The sequence below is a fragment of the Ailuropoda melanoleuca genome, chromosome 1, assembly GCF_002007445.2.
Source record: "Ailuropoda melanoleuca isolate Jingjing chromosome 1, ASM200744v2, whole genome shotgun sequence".
Taxonomy (NCBI): domain Eukaryota; kingdom Metazoa; phylum Chordata; class Mammalia; order Carnivora; family Ursidae; genus Ailuropoda; species Ailuropoda melanoleuca.
This window is the reverse complement of record NC_048218.1, coordinates 40337018-40350983: the sequence shown is the minus strand read 5'-3', so window position 1 is coordinate 40350983 and position 13966 is coordinate 40337018. Positions and strand designations below refer to the sequence as shown.

General features: G+C 33.8%; 1 protein-coding gene across 5 annotated transcripts in view; it reads right to left on the bottom strand.

Moving 5' to 3' along the window:
- ARL13B (ADP ribosylation factor like GTPase 13B) overlaps window positions 1-13966 on the bottom strand; it is a 67681-nt gene that overhangs the window by 10096 nt on the left and 43619 nt on the right. For all 5 annotated transcript variants that reach the window (XM_002929314.4, XM_011237327.3, XM_034657101.1 and 2 more), the window contains 5 exons: window positions 11584-11689; window positions 10545-10747; window positions 6453-6567; window positions 3396-3621; window positions 877-990 (listed from right to left, as the gene is read on the bottom strand). In XM_002929314.4, the coding sequence (XP_002929360.2) occupies window positions 877-990; window positions 3396-3621; window positions 6453-6567; window positions 10545-10747; window positions 11584-11689 (764 nt within the window). The remainder of the gene's footprint in view (window positions 1-876; window positions 991-3395; window positions 3622-6452; window positions 6568-10544; window positions 10748-11583; window positions 11690-13966) is intronic.

Here is a 13966-nt window from a genome sequence, read left to right as displayed (position 1 = left end):
GATGTCAAGTCATATGCGTATATTGAATGACACAGTAATGAATAGCCACAAAGCCATTTGAAATAGTTTTTATTTAAAAATGTAATTATAGGCTGGTAACATCTGCTTTAAGTTTTTACTCATCTTTAGTCAAAAATATAAGCATCTTCACCACCATCAAAAATAACCTTAGGCTACTATTCCAACCCCTAGCAAAGGCTAAAATAAATGTTTACTAATAAATTAAATACTAGAAATGAGTCTTAAAATAATCCTCAAAGGAGAATGTTACCACCTAAAGCCTTCTAACCAGGCTAAAAGGACACTATAAATATATACATTTAGATATTTATCGAGCACCTATGGTATGTGAGGTGCTGTGCCTAGTTCTGAAAAACTTCTCACAACTACTGTGCAATTAGCACATCCCAGTGTTTTACATGCAATATTCCTTTTAATCCTCATGACAACTTAGAAGGTCAGTATGTATGTTGGAAATATTTTGGAAAAATGCACACATCTTGCTTTCAAATGACAACTTTCAGGATGAAAGATTCTACTTTTTAAAAATTTACGTTAGCCATCCATTCATTAAATTTAAATAAATTCCTTTTAGCAATCTGGGTACTAATATTTCAAGAAGGACTTGAATCCATTCTAGGAAGTGCTTGGGTAAAGTATTCTTATTAATTTTACATACTATTTTTTACTTTCAGAAAACATTTATTTTCTGATTAAAAAAAGAAAATACATAGTTAATAAATTTTGAACGAAGTAGACAGAGAAAACTGCCTTTTCATAAATTCACAAAATAATAAACATACAGAATAAAATTACAAGATTTCTTTCTTCTTACTGTTTAAAGCGGTATTTCTAAATTCAGTATCATTTACTCACCAGGAGGAGGTGGTGGGGGTGGTGGACTCTTAGGGGCAGATTCATCTGTATCAACAGGTTCTACTCGGTGACTCCTTTTCATTCTTAGCTTCTTCGTTTTCTTTTTACCGTTATCTAAAAGAATATAAACACGGAACTATATGCCTCTGCGAAAACGTAAACTTCTATAATAAAAAATAATAGAACTAAAATATTCATACTATCATTACCATAAAACTACATCTTCAACTTTGGAAACTGTTACCAGTAATGAAATGTGAATCTGCCTTTACTAAGAGTAAATTTTTTAAATGATTGCTTATTGAATGAAAAATTAATGAACATAATTCAAAGAGCAAAAAGCCTCTATTTTAAGTTTTATGAAAGGTTATTCAGAATATAAAAAAAAGTTCATCTTTCCAAAAGTAACTTACATTTTTTCCAAATGTCATATTAAGTAAATACAATTGTCTAATTGCAGGGATTTTCATGAAACTCAGAATGGCTCAGGGAAAGGGGAGAGATGTTGATTTGTCTTAGTAGAATACACAGAATGGATTCTAAGTATAAACAGTCCAAAAATAATTCTTTGAAATGTGAAAAAAGACCCCAATCAAATCTAAACACATTACCCACTGAAATAACCCCCAGACAAGGTATGCCTAATATAATAAACACATGTAACCAAAATCACACTATTAGAGACTACAGAATTAATTTGTGTTCTTTCTAAAAAATAACTACAGATTCTCACTTAAGTACTTATAAACAATTTAAGGACACCTATGTCATTAACATGTAAACTTTAACAATGAAAACCTGTACGGCATAATAGTTAAATACCAAACACCAAATTTACTGAAATATCTTAACTGACAATCCCAGCTGCTTAATTTACATATATGTAATACATTTTATAAAATGGGAATTATCTCTTATATGAGAAATAGCTAACATCTATGAAATCTGCAAAGCAATGAGAAATATAAACATGTTTAGAAACACATTATTTTTCTAAACAAATTACTTGTGCCATTTGAGACATTTTACTCCAGAGAAAAACAAAGATACCGTTTTACAATTAAAACCTAAGCTTTACAGCTGAGAGAAAGGAAAGAGAAAGTCCAGAACCATATGGTATTTCAGGATGGGACTACCTCAGGGTCACGAAAAAGCACAGGATGATGGGCAGATGCTATGAAGCGGGCTCTCAGTCCAGCCACATATGAGATATATGATCTTAACGAAGTAACTCAATCTCTCCAAGTCCCTGATTTCCTACTCAAAATAACGGGAATAATATACCCTAGGACTGTTATGTTAAATAACATAATCTTGCATTAAATAATATATCCGAAACCATGTTCTATGGTATAAAATATGTTAATTATTATTATTATAGTTATATGATTGACTATCTTAGCTCTTCCTACACTATATTTTCAAATCTGCCAAATCTTTTGCTCTTTAACAAAGAGTATTAGTGTTCAAAAGTTCTTTCAATATATTGAGAGGCCACTTTAAATCTACTTTCTGTTTAACTCTGTTAACAAAACTACATGAGTATGAATATGGCTGCCCTACCTTCCCAACTTATAAAAGGTGTAAGTTTCAAATCTAATTTTATACATCAAAATATCCATGTTAGCTAATCTGAACCTCAGGGATTACATCTTTTCTTCATAACCTTCCTGATACTGTACAAAAGTTCTTACATATAATGAAACCATACTGCTAACTAGAAGTTGCAAGGAAGTAATGATTATTGGGTCATAGATCAGGCCCTGCACTAGGAACACTGCAGGGTTATTTTTATTTTAAGTAACCTTAAAGACCCGTGGAAAAAAACGATGCTTATCTCCATTTTAGAGATGAAGAAACTAAGACTGAAAAACAATACAGTGTAATATAACAAATATCTAGATTCTATCCCAGGTTGCCTGATTCTATAACACCAAAGACACGAACTTTCTGTTAAATCACATAGCCACTTAGAGAAAGAAAAGCAATTATGAATTAACGATTTTATATGATATTAAAGTAAGAGGAAAATGGCTATTGACTTTAAAAATGTTCAACTGAGCATGTCTGCATTCTGTAGAAATAGCAAGTCAATAAAAGAAGTGATGCTGACTGTAGTATTATGAAGTTTAAAATAAAACCCCAACAAAACCCCATAAATGAGCTTTAAAGGTTAAATACATTCCAAGGATTCTTGGGACTGTGCTATATTCAAAATTTATGAAATAAAACTGAAAGCAGAATTTTCTGCTGAAAGTAATTTAAATTACAAAGAACTAATTTTAAGGCATCATGAATAAGAACAAAAGTTAGCAAATTCACTAACGAAAAAGTAAAAACCAAGAGAAAACCCTGACATATACTGCATTTGGAGACAAAAAATATTATAGTACATTTTTGTGAAAATAATCAAGACAAATGAGACATGTATTGTTAAGTTTTGTGTATATGTGTGTGTGTGTGTGTGTGCGTTTGTATGTGTGTGTGTATTTTTTCTGTTTTTGAACTAGATTTATCACCTGATTCTGATGATCGCTGGTCTGTCTCATCTTCATTCTCCAACTGCTGTGTTAATGCCTCCTTATAATTTTCTACTATTCCAAGCTCATTGTTTTTTTGGCTACTGTCACTGATCTGGCTCTGTGTCTCTATTTGCTCATGCTCCACTTTATGTTTCAGGGGGCCGCCATCACTGTCTTTCTCCATATTTTGTCTCGTTTTTTCTTTTTCAAGTTTTCTTTCATTCTAACAAAAATGAAATATATCATTTTTAATATAATTGTTGTCTAACGTAGTTTTACAGAAGAAATCAAATAATCCAAAAGCATTCTGAAACTTCAGGGCACTGTGATATTTCTATTAAAAAATTACTTGTTGAATATATCACTAAAGCATACTAATTGGTAAACATTCAGAAAACACAGACAGTATAAAGAAAGAAGACAAATATTACCAGTAATTCCATAATCAAGAAATAATCTCTATTTGGCGCATAATCAATAAGAGGTGTTTTTCTTTTCCTACCCGCACACATACAGACATACGCCACCCACAAACATACATAAATGTGATTGAATGTTTCTTTTCATATACATATTTGTGCATGTTTTTTAAACAAAAAAGAATTAAAGTTTTTACTTAAGAATATATATTTCTTTCCTTGTCAATGAATATATGAAGTGCTTAGAATAGTACCTGACCCATAGTAAAGCATTAGCTGTATGTGTTATATAATGCTATGTGCGTTAGCTCTTACTACCTTCACCAATTATATCATCATTTTGAATGGTTATAGCATAACTTAATTTACCAACTCCTAATGAAGAGACAAATTATTTTCAATTTTTCATTCTAAGAAATACGATTATTGAATGAGTATTTTAGAATAAATTCCTAACAGTGAAACTACTGGATCAATATAAAACTACACACTGCCCTTCAGAAAAGCTAAAATCAATTTACACTACAGGCAAAGGGTTAGGAAAGTGACATTTCCCCATATCTTTTTCAATGCCTATATATCATCATCAGTCTTTTACATGTCCGCCAAACTAATAAATACATATTTTTACCTCAGTGTTAGTTTAATTGTTTAATTTTTTTATTGCTAGTGAAGATGAACTATTAAGCAACCTTATTGCCATTTTTATTTTTTTCTTTAGTTAACTATCCATGGTAACTCAAAACCTTTTTTTCTATTAGGTTCTCATTATTTTCATAGGAATTTTTAAGGGTTCTTTTTTTGTCTTATGTGTCTCAAGTGTTTTTCATTAGGGTTTGTTCTTTGCCTTTAACTTCGTAGAACAGATGTTTAAAAACTGAATATAATAAGACTGATCTGTTTTTCACTTCATGATTTGTGGCTAGACTATCCTGCTTTGGGAAAGTTCTCCTGCGAGTGTATACAAATGTTCTAACTCCCTTTTCTCTCAGATTTGAAATGTCACCTTTATCTTATACTAAATGCTCATGCATTAGGTTTATTACTATCTGTTCCATTGATTTGTCTGTCTATTCTGGAAACAATACCTCATCATTTTTTTTAATCTGTGGTAAAATCAAAGGAATGCAAGGTGTTTCTCTAAAATGCAAACATTTTAAAGGAGAAGTTTTATGGAATGAAAAGAAAATTTGCTTGGTAAACGAGATTTTAGGTAATTTGTTTTCATTTATTTCATTTCTTTGCTGATCATATTCTTAAAATTAACATAGTTTAAAAGCATAGTAACTGTACTTTCTGTATGCCACTAATTAGTTCAGGGACTTTGAATATGAGGTATACAATGCTAAATACCATAATTGTTCACATCTTTATATCATGAAAAATACCATGTCGGTAGAAGCACTAAGGCCCTCTACGTAATTTATTAACATGGTGCTATAAAATAGTCATCATTTACGAGGTGAGCTTTATTACAAATATAGAGAAAATGCATGTTTCAAAGTGAAAAGTCAAACTTGATTTCCTTCCTCTCTATCAGTATTTTTTAAAGAACATACAACAAAACTTGGCAACCATAGTATTTAATAGGATAGAGATAAATCAATAGCTCAAGTTATTAAGACAGCTTTAATGTACTTAGAAAAACATATATATACTTATGGTAAATGTAGTAGGGTTAATAAAAAGATTAAATACAATTAACCTTCTGTTATCTGAGCAACTTAAGACAAACTATCTCATATTACCAATTATTCTGCAAAATCAAGCAATACCAAAACTATCCAATCATCTTCTTACCTGTGGAGCTGCCTCCCTCCTCAGCAGCAGCCCCAAGGAAGAAACAATCATCCACCTTTCCAGATGAGCACCTGTGTGGAAGGAGGCAGTGACAGGGGAAGAGGAATGGAGAATGTACAGGTGGGACCACCACGCCAGCTGCCACATTAAGCTCTAAGTGAATGGAGATTTAGGAAGCTCTGCCTCTAAGGAGGCATGGCTGTTGAGGGTAATTAAAGCAAGGGCCAATGAGAACTCTGGACACCAGCAGAAAATGAAAACAAAGATAGAGACACACAGACACACACACACATAGTCTCTTAACTTCTCCATGATTAAAGTCTAAAAATTAATTTTGGTAAAACTTCTGACAATTGAAATTAAATAAATGATATTCATATATAGAAGAACTTACTATAATTTCAAACATTCTGAAGTAACATAGGAAAATAATTAGGAAATCATTTACATACTCTAATATGCATCATAAGCATTTAAATATTACTTTAAAGGGATAGTAACAGTAACACAGGGAGAAAAGACCATGTAAGTAAGAGTAAATACATTACTATCATATGAAATAAATGACAAAAGAGATTTGTCAGGACAGTAACTATGACAGTTGTTACATTCAATCTTCATTTTCATTCTCAGTTAATTCAGAAGTCAGCTTTCCTTTTTATATTAGTCAAAAAGTAAACTTAAAGAAGAAGAAAAAGCAGCAAGCCTTTAATTCACTTCACCCATTTAATTTCTTTTAGAAATAATCTCTCGTGAAACAGTTCTCCCCACCTCCTTTCTTATCTTCCAACTTGATAACTTAAGTTATAAAAATTACATTTGCTACCATCCATACCTCAAGAATGACAGATGCTATTGGCTGGAAAGGATTGACAATAATTGGTTCGGGGTCCAACTCAGCTAGGCTGCTGGTTCCATTCATTTCCGCCTGCTCTCGCTCTCTTTGTTCTCTATCGTTTGAGGGAAAAATTGGGAATTCCTTATGAGAAAACGCTGAACCATGTTTTAGAACACTTGTAGTAAGTTTAAGGCTTTTAGGCTGAGTAAGTTAAACATCTGGATGTGGCTTTGAATTATGGAGAGACTTTCAGAAATCCTAATGCAGATAATAGGCCTCTAAGCCCCATGTAAGATTAATCATTTGAACTTTTTATTTGAAGTATAGTTGACACACAGTATTACATTAGTTTCAGGAGTACAACATAGTGATTTGAGGAGTCTACACATTATGCTATGCTTACGAATGTAGCCACTGTCACCATACAACACTATCACAATATTCTTTGGGCTATACTTTTCATCCCATGACTTATTCATTCCATAACTGGAAGCCTATACCTCCCACTTCCCTTCTTCCCTTCACCCATTTTGCCTGTCCATCTCTCCCTCCCCCTGCAACCATCAATTTGCTCCCCGTGCTTATGGGTCTGCTTCTGCTTTGTTTTTCATTTATTTTTTTTTAATCACACATATAAGTGAAATCATATGGTATTTGTCTTTCTCTGTCTGACTTATTTCACTTAGCATAATACCCTCCAGGTCCATTCATGCTGTTGCAAATGCAAGATCTCATTATGTTTTACGGCTGAGTAATATTCCATAGTTGGTCATTTGAATTAAAAACAAAAGAAAATGCTGACAAAAATAATATTCCCTATTACTGACTTCTTAAGGTCAGTGGTGCTTGTTAATTAATTTTTTTAAAGAAATTTTATTTTATTTTATTTTTTTTAAGATTTTATTTATTTGACAGAGATAAAGACAGGCCAGCGAGAGAGGGAACACAAGCAGGGGGAGTGGGAGAGGAAGAAGCAGGCTCATAGTGGAGGAGCCCGATGTGGGGCCCGATCCCAAAACGCCGGGATCACGCCCTGAGCCGAAGGCAGATGCTTAACCGCTTGCCACCCAGGCGCCCCTGTTTATTAATTTTCTATGTCCCAAAGGTTTATATTCATCGATTTCTTAATTACCCTCCCAAACAAATACCGATCTATTCATTGATATTAACAAATAAATAAGTCCTTTAGTTAACACCCTTCTTCAGAGCTGTGTCAGGCTGTATGTCACAAATGAACTGGATAACAATCGTTGTTGTATAAAAGTAGAGATACTACAAAACTAAGTTGCCCGACATCATTCAGATTAAATAAATATTTCCACATTAGTTACTACTGAAGCACTTACTATCACTGCTTTTTATAGTTAACATTGCCCCAGGCATTAAGAATAATAAGTTACTTTTTAGAACAAGTAGCTGAAGACAGAAAAATAAGTACTGTAGATCTGCAACTACACTGTAAGTATGGGAATATGAATGCTCATTACTATGACACTTATTAATTATGTTCTATTATGGAAAGATAGATCCATTCATTCTGAACATAGGAAACCAAGAGTTAGATTTATTACCTCTGTGACCCTGGACTTCCATCTGGATCTTTAAGCCTTGGCTTTCCCATAAACGTGAATATAAATATCTACCTCATAGGGTTGTGTAGACAAAGCACTCTGTATGTAAAAGCACTCTATAAATGAACATACCTACAAGACAGTAATTGCTCTTAATGTTATTCATTTATTACTAAGCAATTTCAGGTAATCTAGTATGTCAGGTTATCAACAATAGCATGTTTTACTGCTTTTCAAAAATATCTGAACCTACTCAATTGGATTTAATTAAATAAAAAGTTTTGTTTTTTTTTAAGTAACTCTTCTCTAAATGCCAATTTACTTGTAATTACAGAGTCTCTTTGCTCAATAGGAGAGGGCTCAGACCACAAGCGACATGGCTAGGAGAAAGGAGGAAAGGGGAATGGGTAACAGAAAAGCCTGCCATAACACGATCTAGAGTATCTTTAGGGAAAAGGTAAAAACTTGAAAAAAAAAATGACTAACGTTAGACTTCTTTTATCCAACTCAATTTTTTTGGTTCTTTTTGTTTGCTTTCTTAGTGGAAGAAAAGCAAAAGAATCTTCAGAAAATAAAAGGTAAACTTCCATGAATGACTGGTTGTACTGAGCTTTATATAAAATACGATACTCTAGGATAGAGAAAACCAAAGATTCTCACATTTACTAAAACCTCACACTGGTATCAAGAAAGACCTAGATGAATAATCTGCTCATATTATTGAGCACTTGGGGATAGAGAGTTATCTCTGGAAATATTTCTTTAAGTCCTATCTCTGAATTAAATGAAAGATACCACTAATCAGAGGAGTTCCTCAGGAGTGCAAGGAAGCATCGCCAAGGGTAATTAGTGGGTTCTTGCCTACCAGACTACAACTATGGTAAAAGCACATGGGAGGCCAATGTTACTTAGATAGATGGAAGACAACTTTGTATCTTACAGGAACTCATTTAAAAATCTATTCATTTTAGGGGAATCTGGGTGGCCCAGTCAGTTAAGCGTCTGACTTTTGATTTAAGCGCAGATCATGATCTCATGGTGGAGAGACTGAGCTCCACTTCACATTGGACTCCATGCTGAGCACAGAACCTGCTTAAGATTCTCTCTCTTCCTCCTTCTCTGCCCCTCCCCCATGCACGTGTGTGTGTGTGTGTGTGTGTGTGTGTGTGTGTGCGCGTGTGTGTACGCACTCTCCCTTTCTATATTAAAAAAAAAAAATCTTTTCATTTTGGGCCACCTGGGTGGCTCAGTTGGTTAAGCACCCGACTCTTATTTTCATCTCAGGTCATGATCTCAGGGTTGTGAGTTCCAGCCCGATATCGGGCTCTTCGCTGGTTGTGGAGCATGCTTAAGAGTCTCCCCCCTCCCACTGCCCCTCCCTACCCCTCTCTTTCTCTCTCTCTAAAAAAAAAAAAAAAAATATATATATATATATATATACACACATATACATACATCTTTTCATTTCTCCCCTCTCCTACCACATAATAATCCAGTGGAGAAAGAAAGCTGAATCATGGTATTAAGTACTAAACTCAATTTCTAATTAAATCTGTGTACTTCCTTGAACATTAAGATTATGATTCTGTGGTAGAATTTATATAATCCTCTTTTTAAATTTAGTTTGCTAAATTGCATTTAAAGTTTGCTTTCAAGCATAATATTTTCAAAATAATTTTTAAAACATATTTTAGAATATTGAGATATTGCAATTTAATCTACTTTCTGACACAACTAGTGTTGAAGATCGGATTTTGCTTCAGTTGACAGATCCACTAACAGCTTACCTTCTCTCTTTGCTTAGACTAAAGAAGGAGTTCTCAATCTATTGAAATATTGAGCCCAATAATTCTTTGTGTGGGAGATGGTTCTGTGTATCACAAGATATTTAGCAGAATCCCTGGCCTCTACTCACTAGATACCAGTAGCACTCCAGCTACCCCCATGTAAGAAAAATATCTCTAAACATTGCCAAATGTCCTCTGAGAAGCAAAATCACGCCACTGATTGAGAACCACTGCATCAAAGGTACCCATAAGAAGAGATAAAAATCTTCCAATTCTGGGGTGCCTGGGTAGCTCAGTCGTTAAGCGTCTGCCTTCAGCTCAGGGCGTGATCCCAGGGTCCTGGGATAGAGACCCACATCAGGCTCCTCCACTGGGAGCCTGCTTCTCCCTCTCCCACTCCCCCTGCTTGTGTTCCCTCTCTCACTGTGTCTCTGTCAAATAAATAAATAAATAAATAAATAAATAAATAAATAAATAAATCTTTAAAAAAAAAACCTTCAAACTCTGGGAAATAATAAATACCTGAAGAATAAATTTAATTATTATAACACCACTAGGAAAATGAGAACCCTATCACCCAAACTTGTATAGAGAAAAATCCACAGAAATAAAAACTTTACCTAGCATCTTCATAAAGCAAGAAACTGAATAGACAAAACTAAAAAGCTATTCATAAAGCTGTGGTGCTCTTGACTTTGCAAGTGTGCTGTGGCACAAATAAATCTACTTGCCTCTCTTCTCGTAATTTTCGCACTCGTTCAGCCCTTTCTCGTTTCTCTTGTTCTTCAAGAGCACGCTGTTCTGTTGTGTCCCTTTGGATGCGTTCATTTAAGGCATCAAAGTCTCTTGCAATGATATGCAGCAGCCAATAAAGGCCTTTTTTAATGGACTTGTCAATTTTCTTTCCATATCCCAAGACTGCTGAACAAGGCTCCTGAAAAACAGCAATTTATTTGACTTAAAGGTTAAAACTAAAAGTTCTCCACAAAAATCTGTTCATAAACCATTAATATAATTACTGGCAAATCAAAACTAACTCATTAGGTTAATGATATGAAGCACCTGCTTATTTAACTTACAAAAGACACCTTTGCAATGATCACTAAACTAACATTAGTACATGTAAATTGAAGTATTTTATGGATTGTATCTGTAAGCTATGAGACACATTATGACATAAGAAGTCGACAGTGCCAGTTATAATTTTAAACCCAATGGAAGACAAAATTGTACTGCCACAAGAAAAACGCCCCTACTTATTAAGCAGCAGAAAGTTTTAACTCCTTATATACCACGGAATTTATAGCAGTAAACATCTTTTAAGACTGATAGCCTAATGGCCATCTTCTGAAACCAGAATGAAAAACTAAATCCTCCGTCCACCTTTCCTAAGATTGTAGGATAACTCTCCTGATACAATTCTTCAAAACTCATAATAACATCTGTCACTAAATTTTGTATTTATACTCTACCATTCTATAAAATTTATAGCATGACATGTTTGTATAACTTACAGGTCCTATCAGCAATATCTTTAACAAAAAGCAAAGCTAAATAAAGTCTTTGAAATCATGAAAGTTTATGGAAGTAACAACTAAACAGAAAATAGATGTTACAGTATTAAATAATATCAAAAGAAGAGTGAGAATATGATTTCCTGGGTAAAAAAAAATTAAGACACTAATAAATCATGTAATCGCCTATCACCTCTATAAAAACTAAGTTATGCTGAACTATCTCATAGGGCAAAAAAACCCACCAAAAACTTACTATTTGACATAGGCACTTGTGCTCATTGACCAGTTTTTCCAGAGACAGGCATTCAATCACATCAGCTTCTCCTAAAGCCCCTTCTTTGTCTTGTTTATTTGCCAACCTAGAGAGACATAGATGAAGTAGTTTTATAGCAAATACATAATCATAAAGCCACTTAAAAATATTTTATCATGTTCTTCTTATTCCAAAGATTTAAGCCTATTGATTACAGAACACACTGGTTCAAAAGAGTATGGCTGTATTGGGGCGCCTGGGTAGCCCAGTCCATTAAGTGTCTCCTTCAGCTCAGGTCATGATCCCGGGGTCCTGGGATTGAGCCCCAAGTTAGGCTCCCTGCTCAGCAGAGAGTCTGCTTCTCCCTCTTCCTCTGCCCCTTCCCCCGTTCATGCTCTCTCTCTCAAATAAACAAAATCTTTTTTAAAAAAAGTATTGTAGTATCTATTTCATCATTTTTTTCTCGATTTATTACTGCTAAAATAAGTTTGTAAGAATTGGCCCATAAAAAGCAAAAATCAACTAAACAGAAGTCTCAAGAAAACAAGCAATAGGGCAACAGGCCAACAACAAAAAATGCTACAAAGAGAAAAGGAAGTGAACTTCCACTGCCCTCAGCTATCAATTCCAACTTTCATATTAATTATGTCCTTATCCTCTTAAAATACAAACTGTATCATGTTTTAAACACCCAGATAGTCACACTGAGCCTGTAATATTTGAGCTCATCTATATTCTCAGTGTGTGAATGTGTCCACATAGATGTGCAACTTACTGAGAGATAGGGTCACTTTTAATTAACTTGGCATAGCATTGGGCATAAAAACCATGCTTCTCAGGAACAAATTGGGGAAAAACAAAATGAAAAACCAAAATAAGTTATTAAAAAAATAGGAATTACTACAAAATAATACTGTTTGCCTACCAGATGGCAGAGATCAGAAGTTTAATAAAACATTGTCTTGGTCAGGGTTTGATGGACATTTCAGAGGCAAATATATATTATTTAATAAATATATAGAATAATAAATCTAATGAAAGACTTATCAACTACATTTAAATTATCAACATTATGCTATTGTTGCTCATCTACATTTCCTCTACTTTCCCTGCCCAGTTACTTCACCAAAAATTTAAAAATTAAAAAAAATTACCATAATACCATTTCACACCTAAAAAAAAAATAACATTCCTCAATCTTTTTCATAATGGTATGTCCAAATTCAGATCCAAAAAAGATACACATTACAATGTATTCATTTAAATCTTCTTAATACTGTCCCCAGTCCCAACACTTATACCCCTGTAATACCACCACCACCACCTCGTTTCCTTCCATGACATTTATTTGAAAACAAAACAAGTCCCATTTCTATAGAATTTCCTGTGTTTAGGATTCGACTATCTTCCTTATAAGGTCATTTTAACATGCATACCCAGTACTTCCTATATCTATAGTTAAATGCACATCTGTAGATGTGACATCTGCAGTTAGATGTACAGGCTGCATGAGTTTCAAGTTGAAATCTTGACAAGCGTATTTCACAGATGGTGCTGATACCGAGAAGGCATAGAATATCTAGTTATAGAACATTAAATGATTTTAAAATGCATCAGTGGATTCGGCTGGAGTAAGCTTGATTCATCCAAAATAAAGTTCCCCACTAACCTTTCTTTCATTGAATGATTTTAACAGCCATTAATGACCTTTCCTTAATTTCATTATTTTATAGGAGCTTATAAAAATCATGACATAAATGTTTGATCCTTTGCCTTCATTTCCTAGTTTTCATTAGAATGAACTGGTGCCCTATCAACCTCCAAATTGCTTTCTTTGGTTTCTGGGGGGATATCATTATGAACTCGTGGATTTTAAAAATGTCTTTGATGTGTTTCAATTTATCATAGTCATTGTTATTTTTGAGGCTCAAAGTTACCCATTTTTGGTCAGTGGGAATCCCCTTTGAACTAGCTCCTGTGTTCTTTTGGTACAACTCCAATAGGCTTTGATAGCTTCTTTGATTTCTCATAAAAAAGACAATGTCCCAGACCTGGAGTCTTCAATTTCTCTAAGGAGCCCTGATTCCTTTCAGTAAGGAAGGAAATGGTACTTTAAAGATCACAGTCTGGGGACTATGGGCATTTATTGCTATTAATGCCATTGCTTCTAGACCCTCTCAGTGAATAAAGGTAGGAAAAATGTTTTGTAAGAAAGAAAAAAATTAAAATCATGAGCTCATATTGATTCTTCCATTTTAAATCAAATATTACTTACGTTTTATTTAGTTTTTTTTCTCATGCTTGAAAACTACAGCTCCTAATAACACTGACATTATTTCTTTATCCTACAACATATATGAGTTTCAACATAACAATACCAATA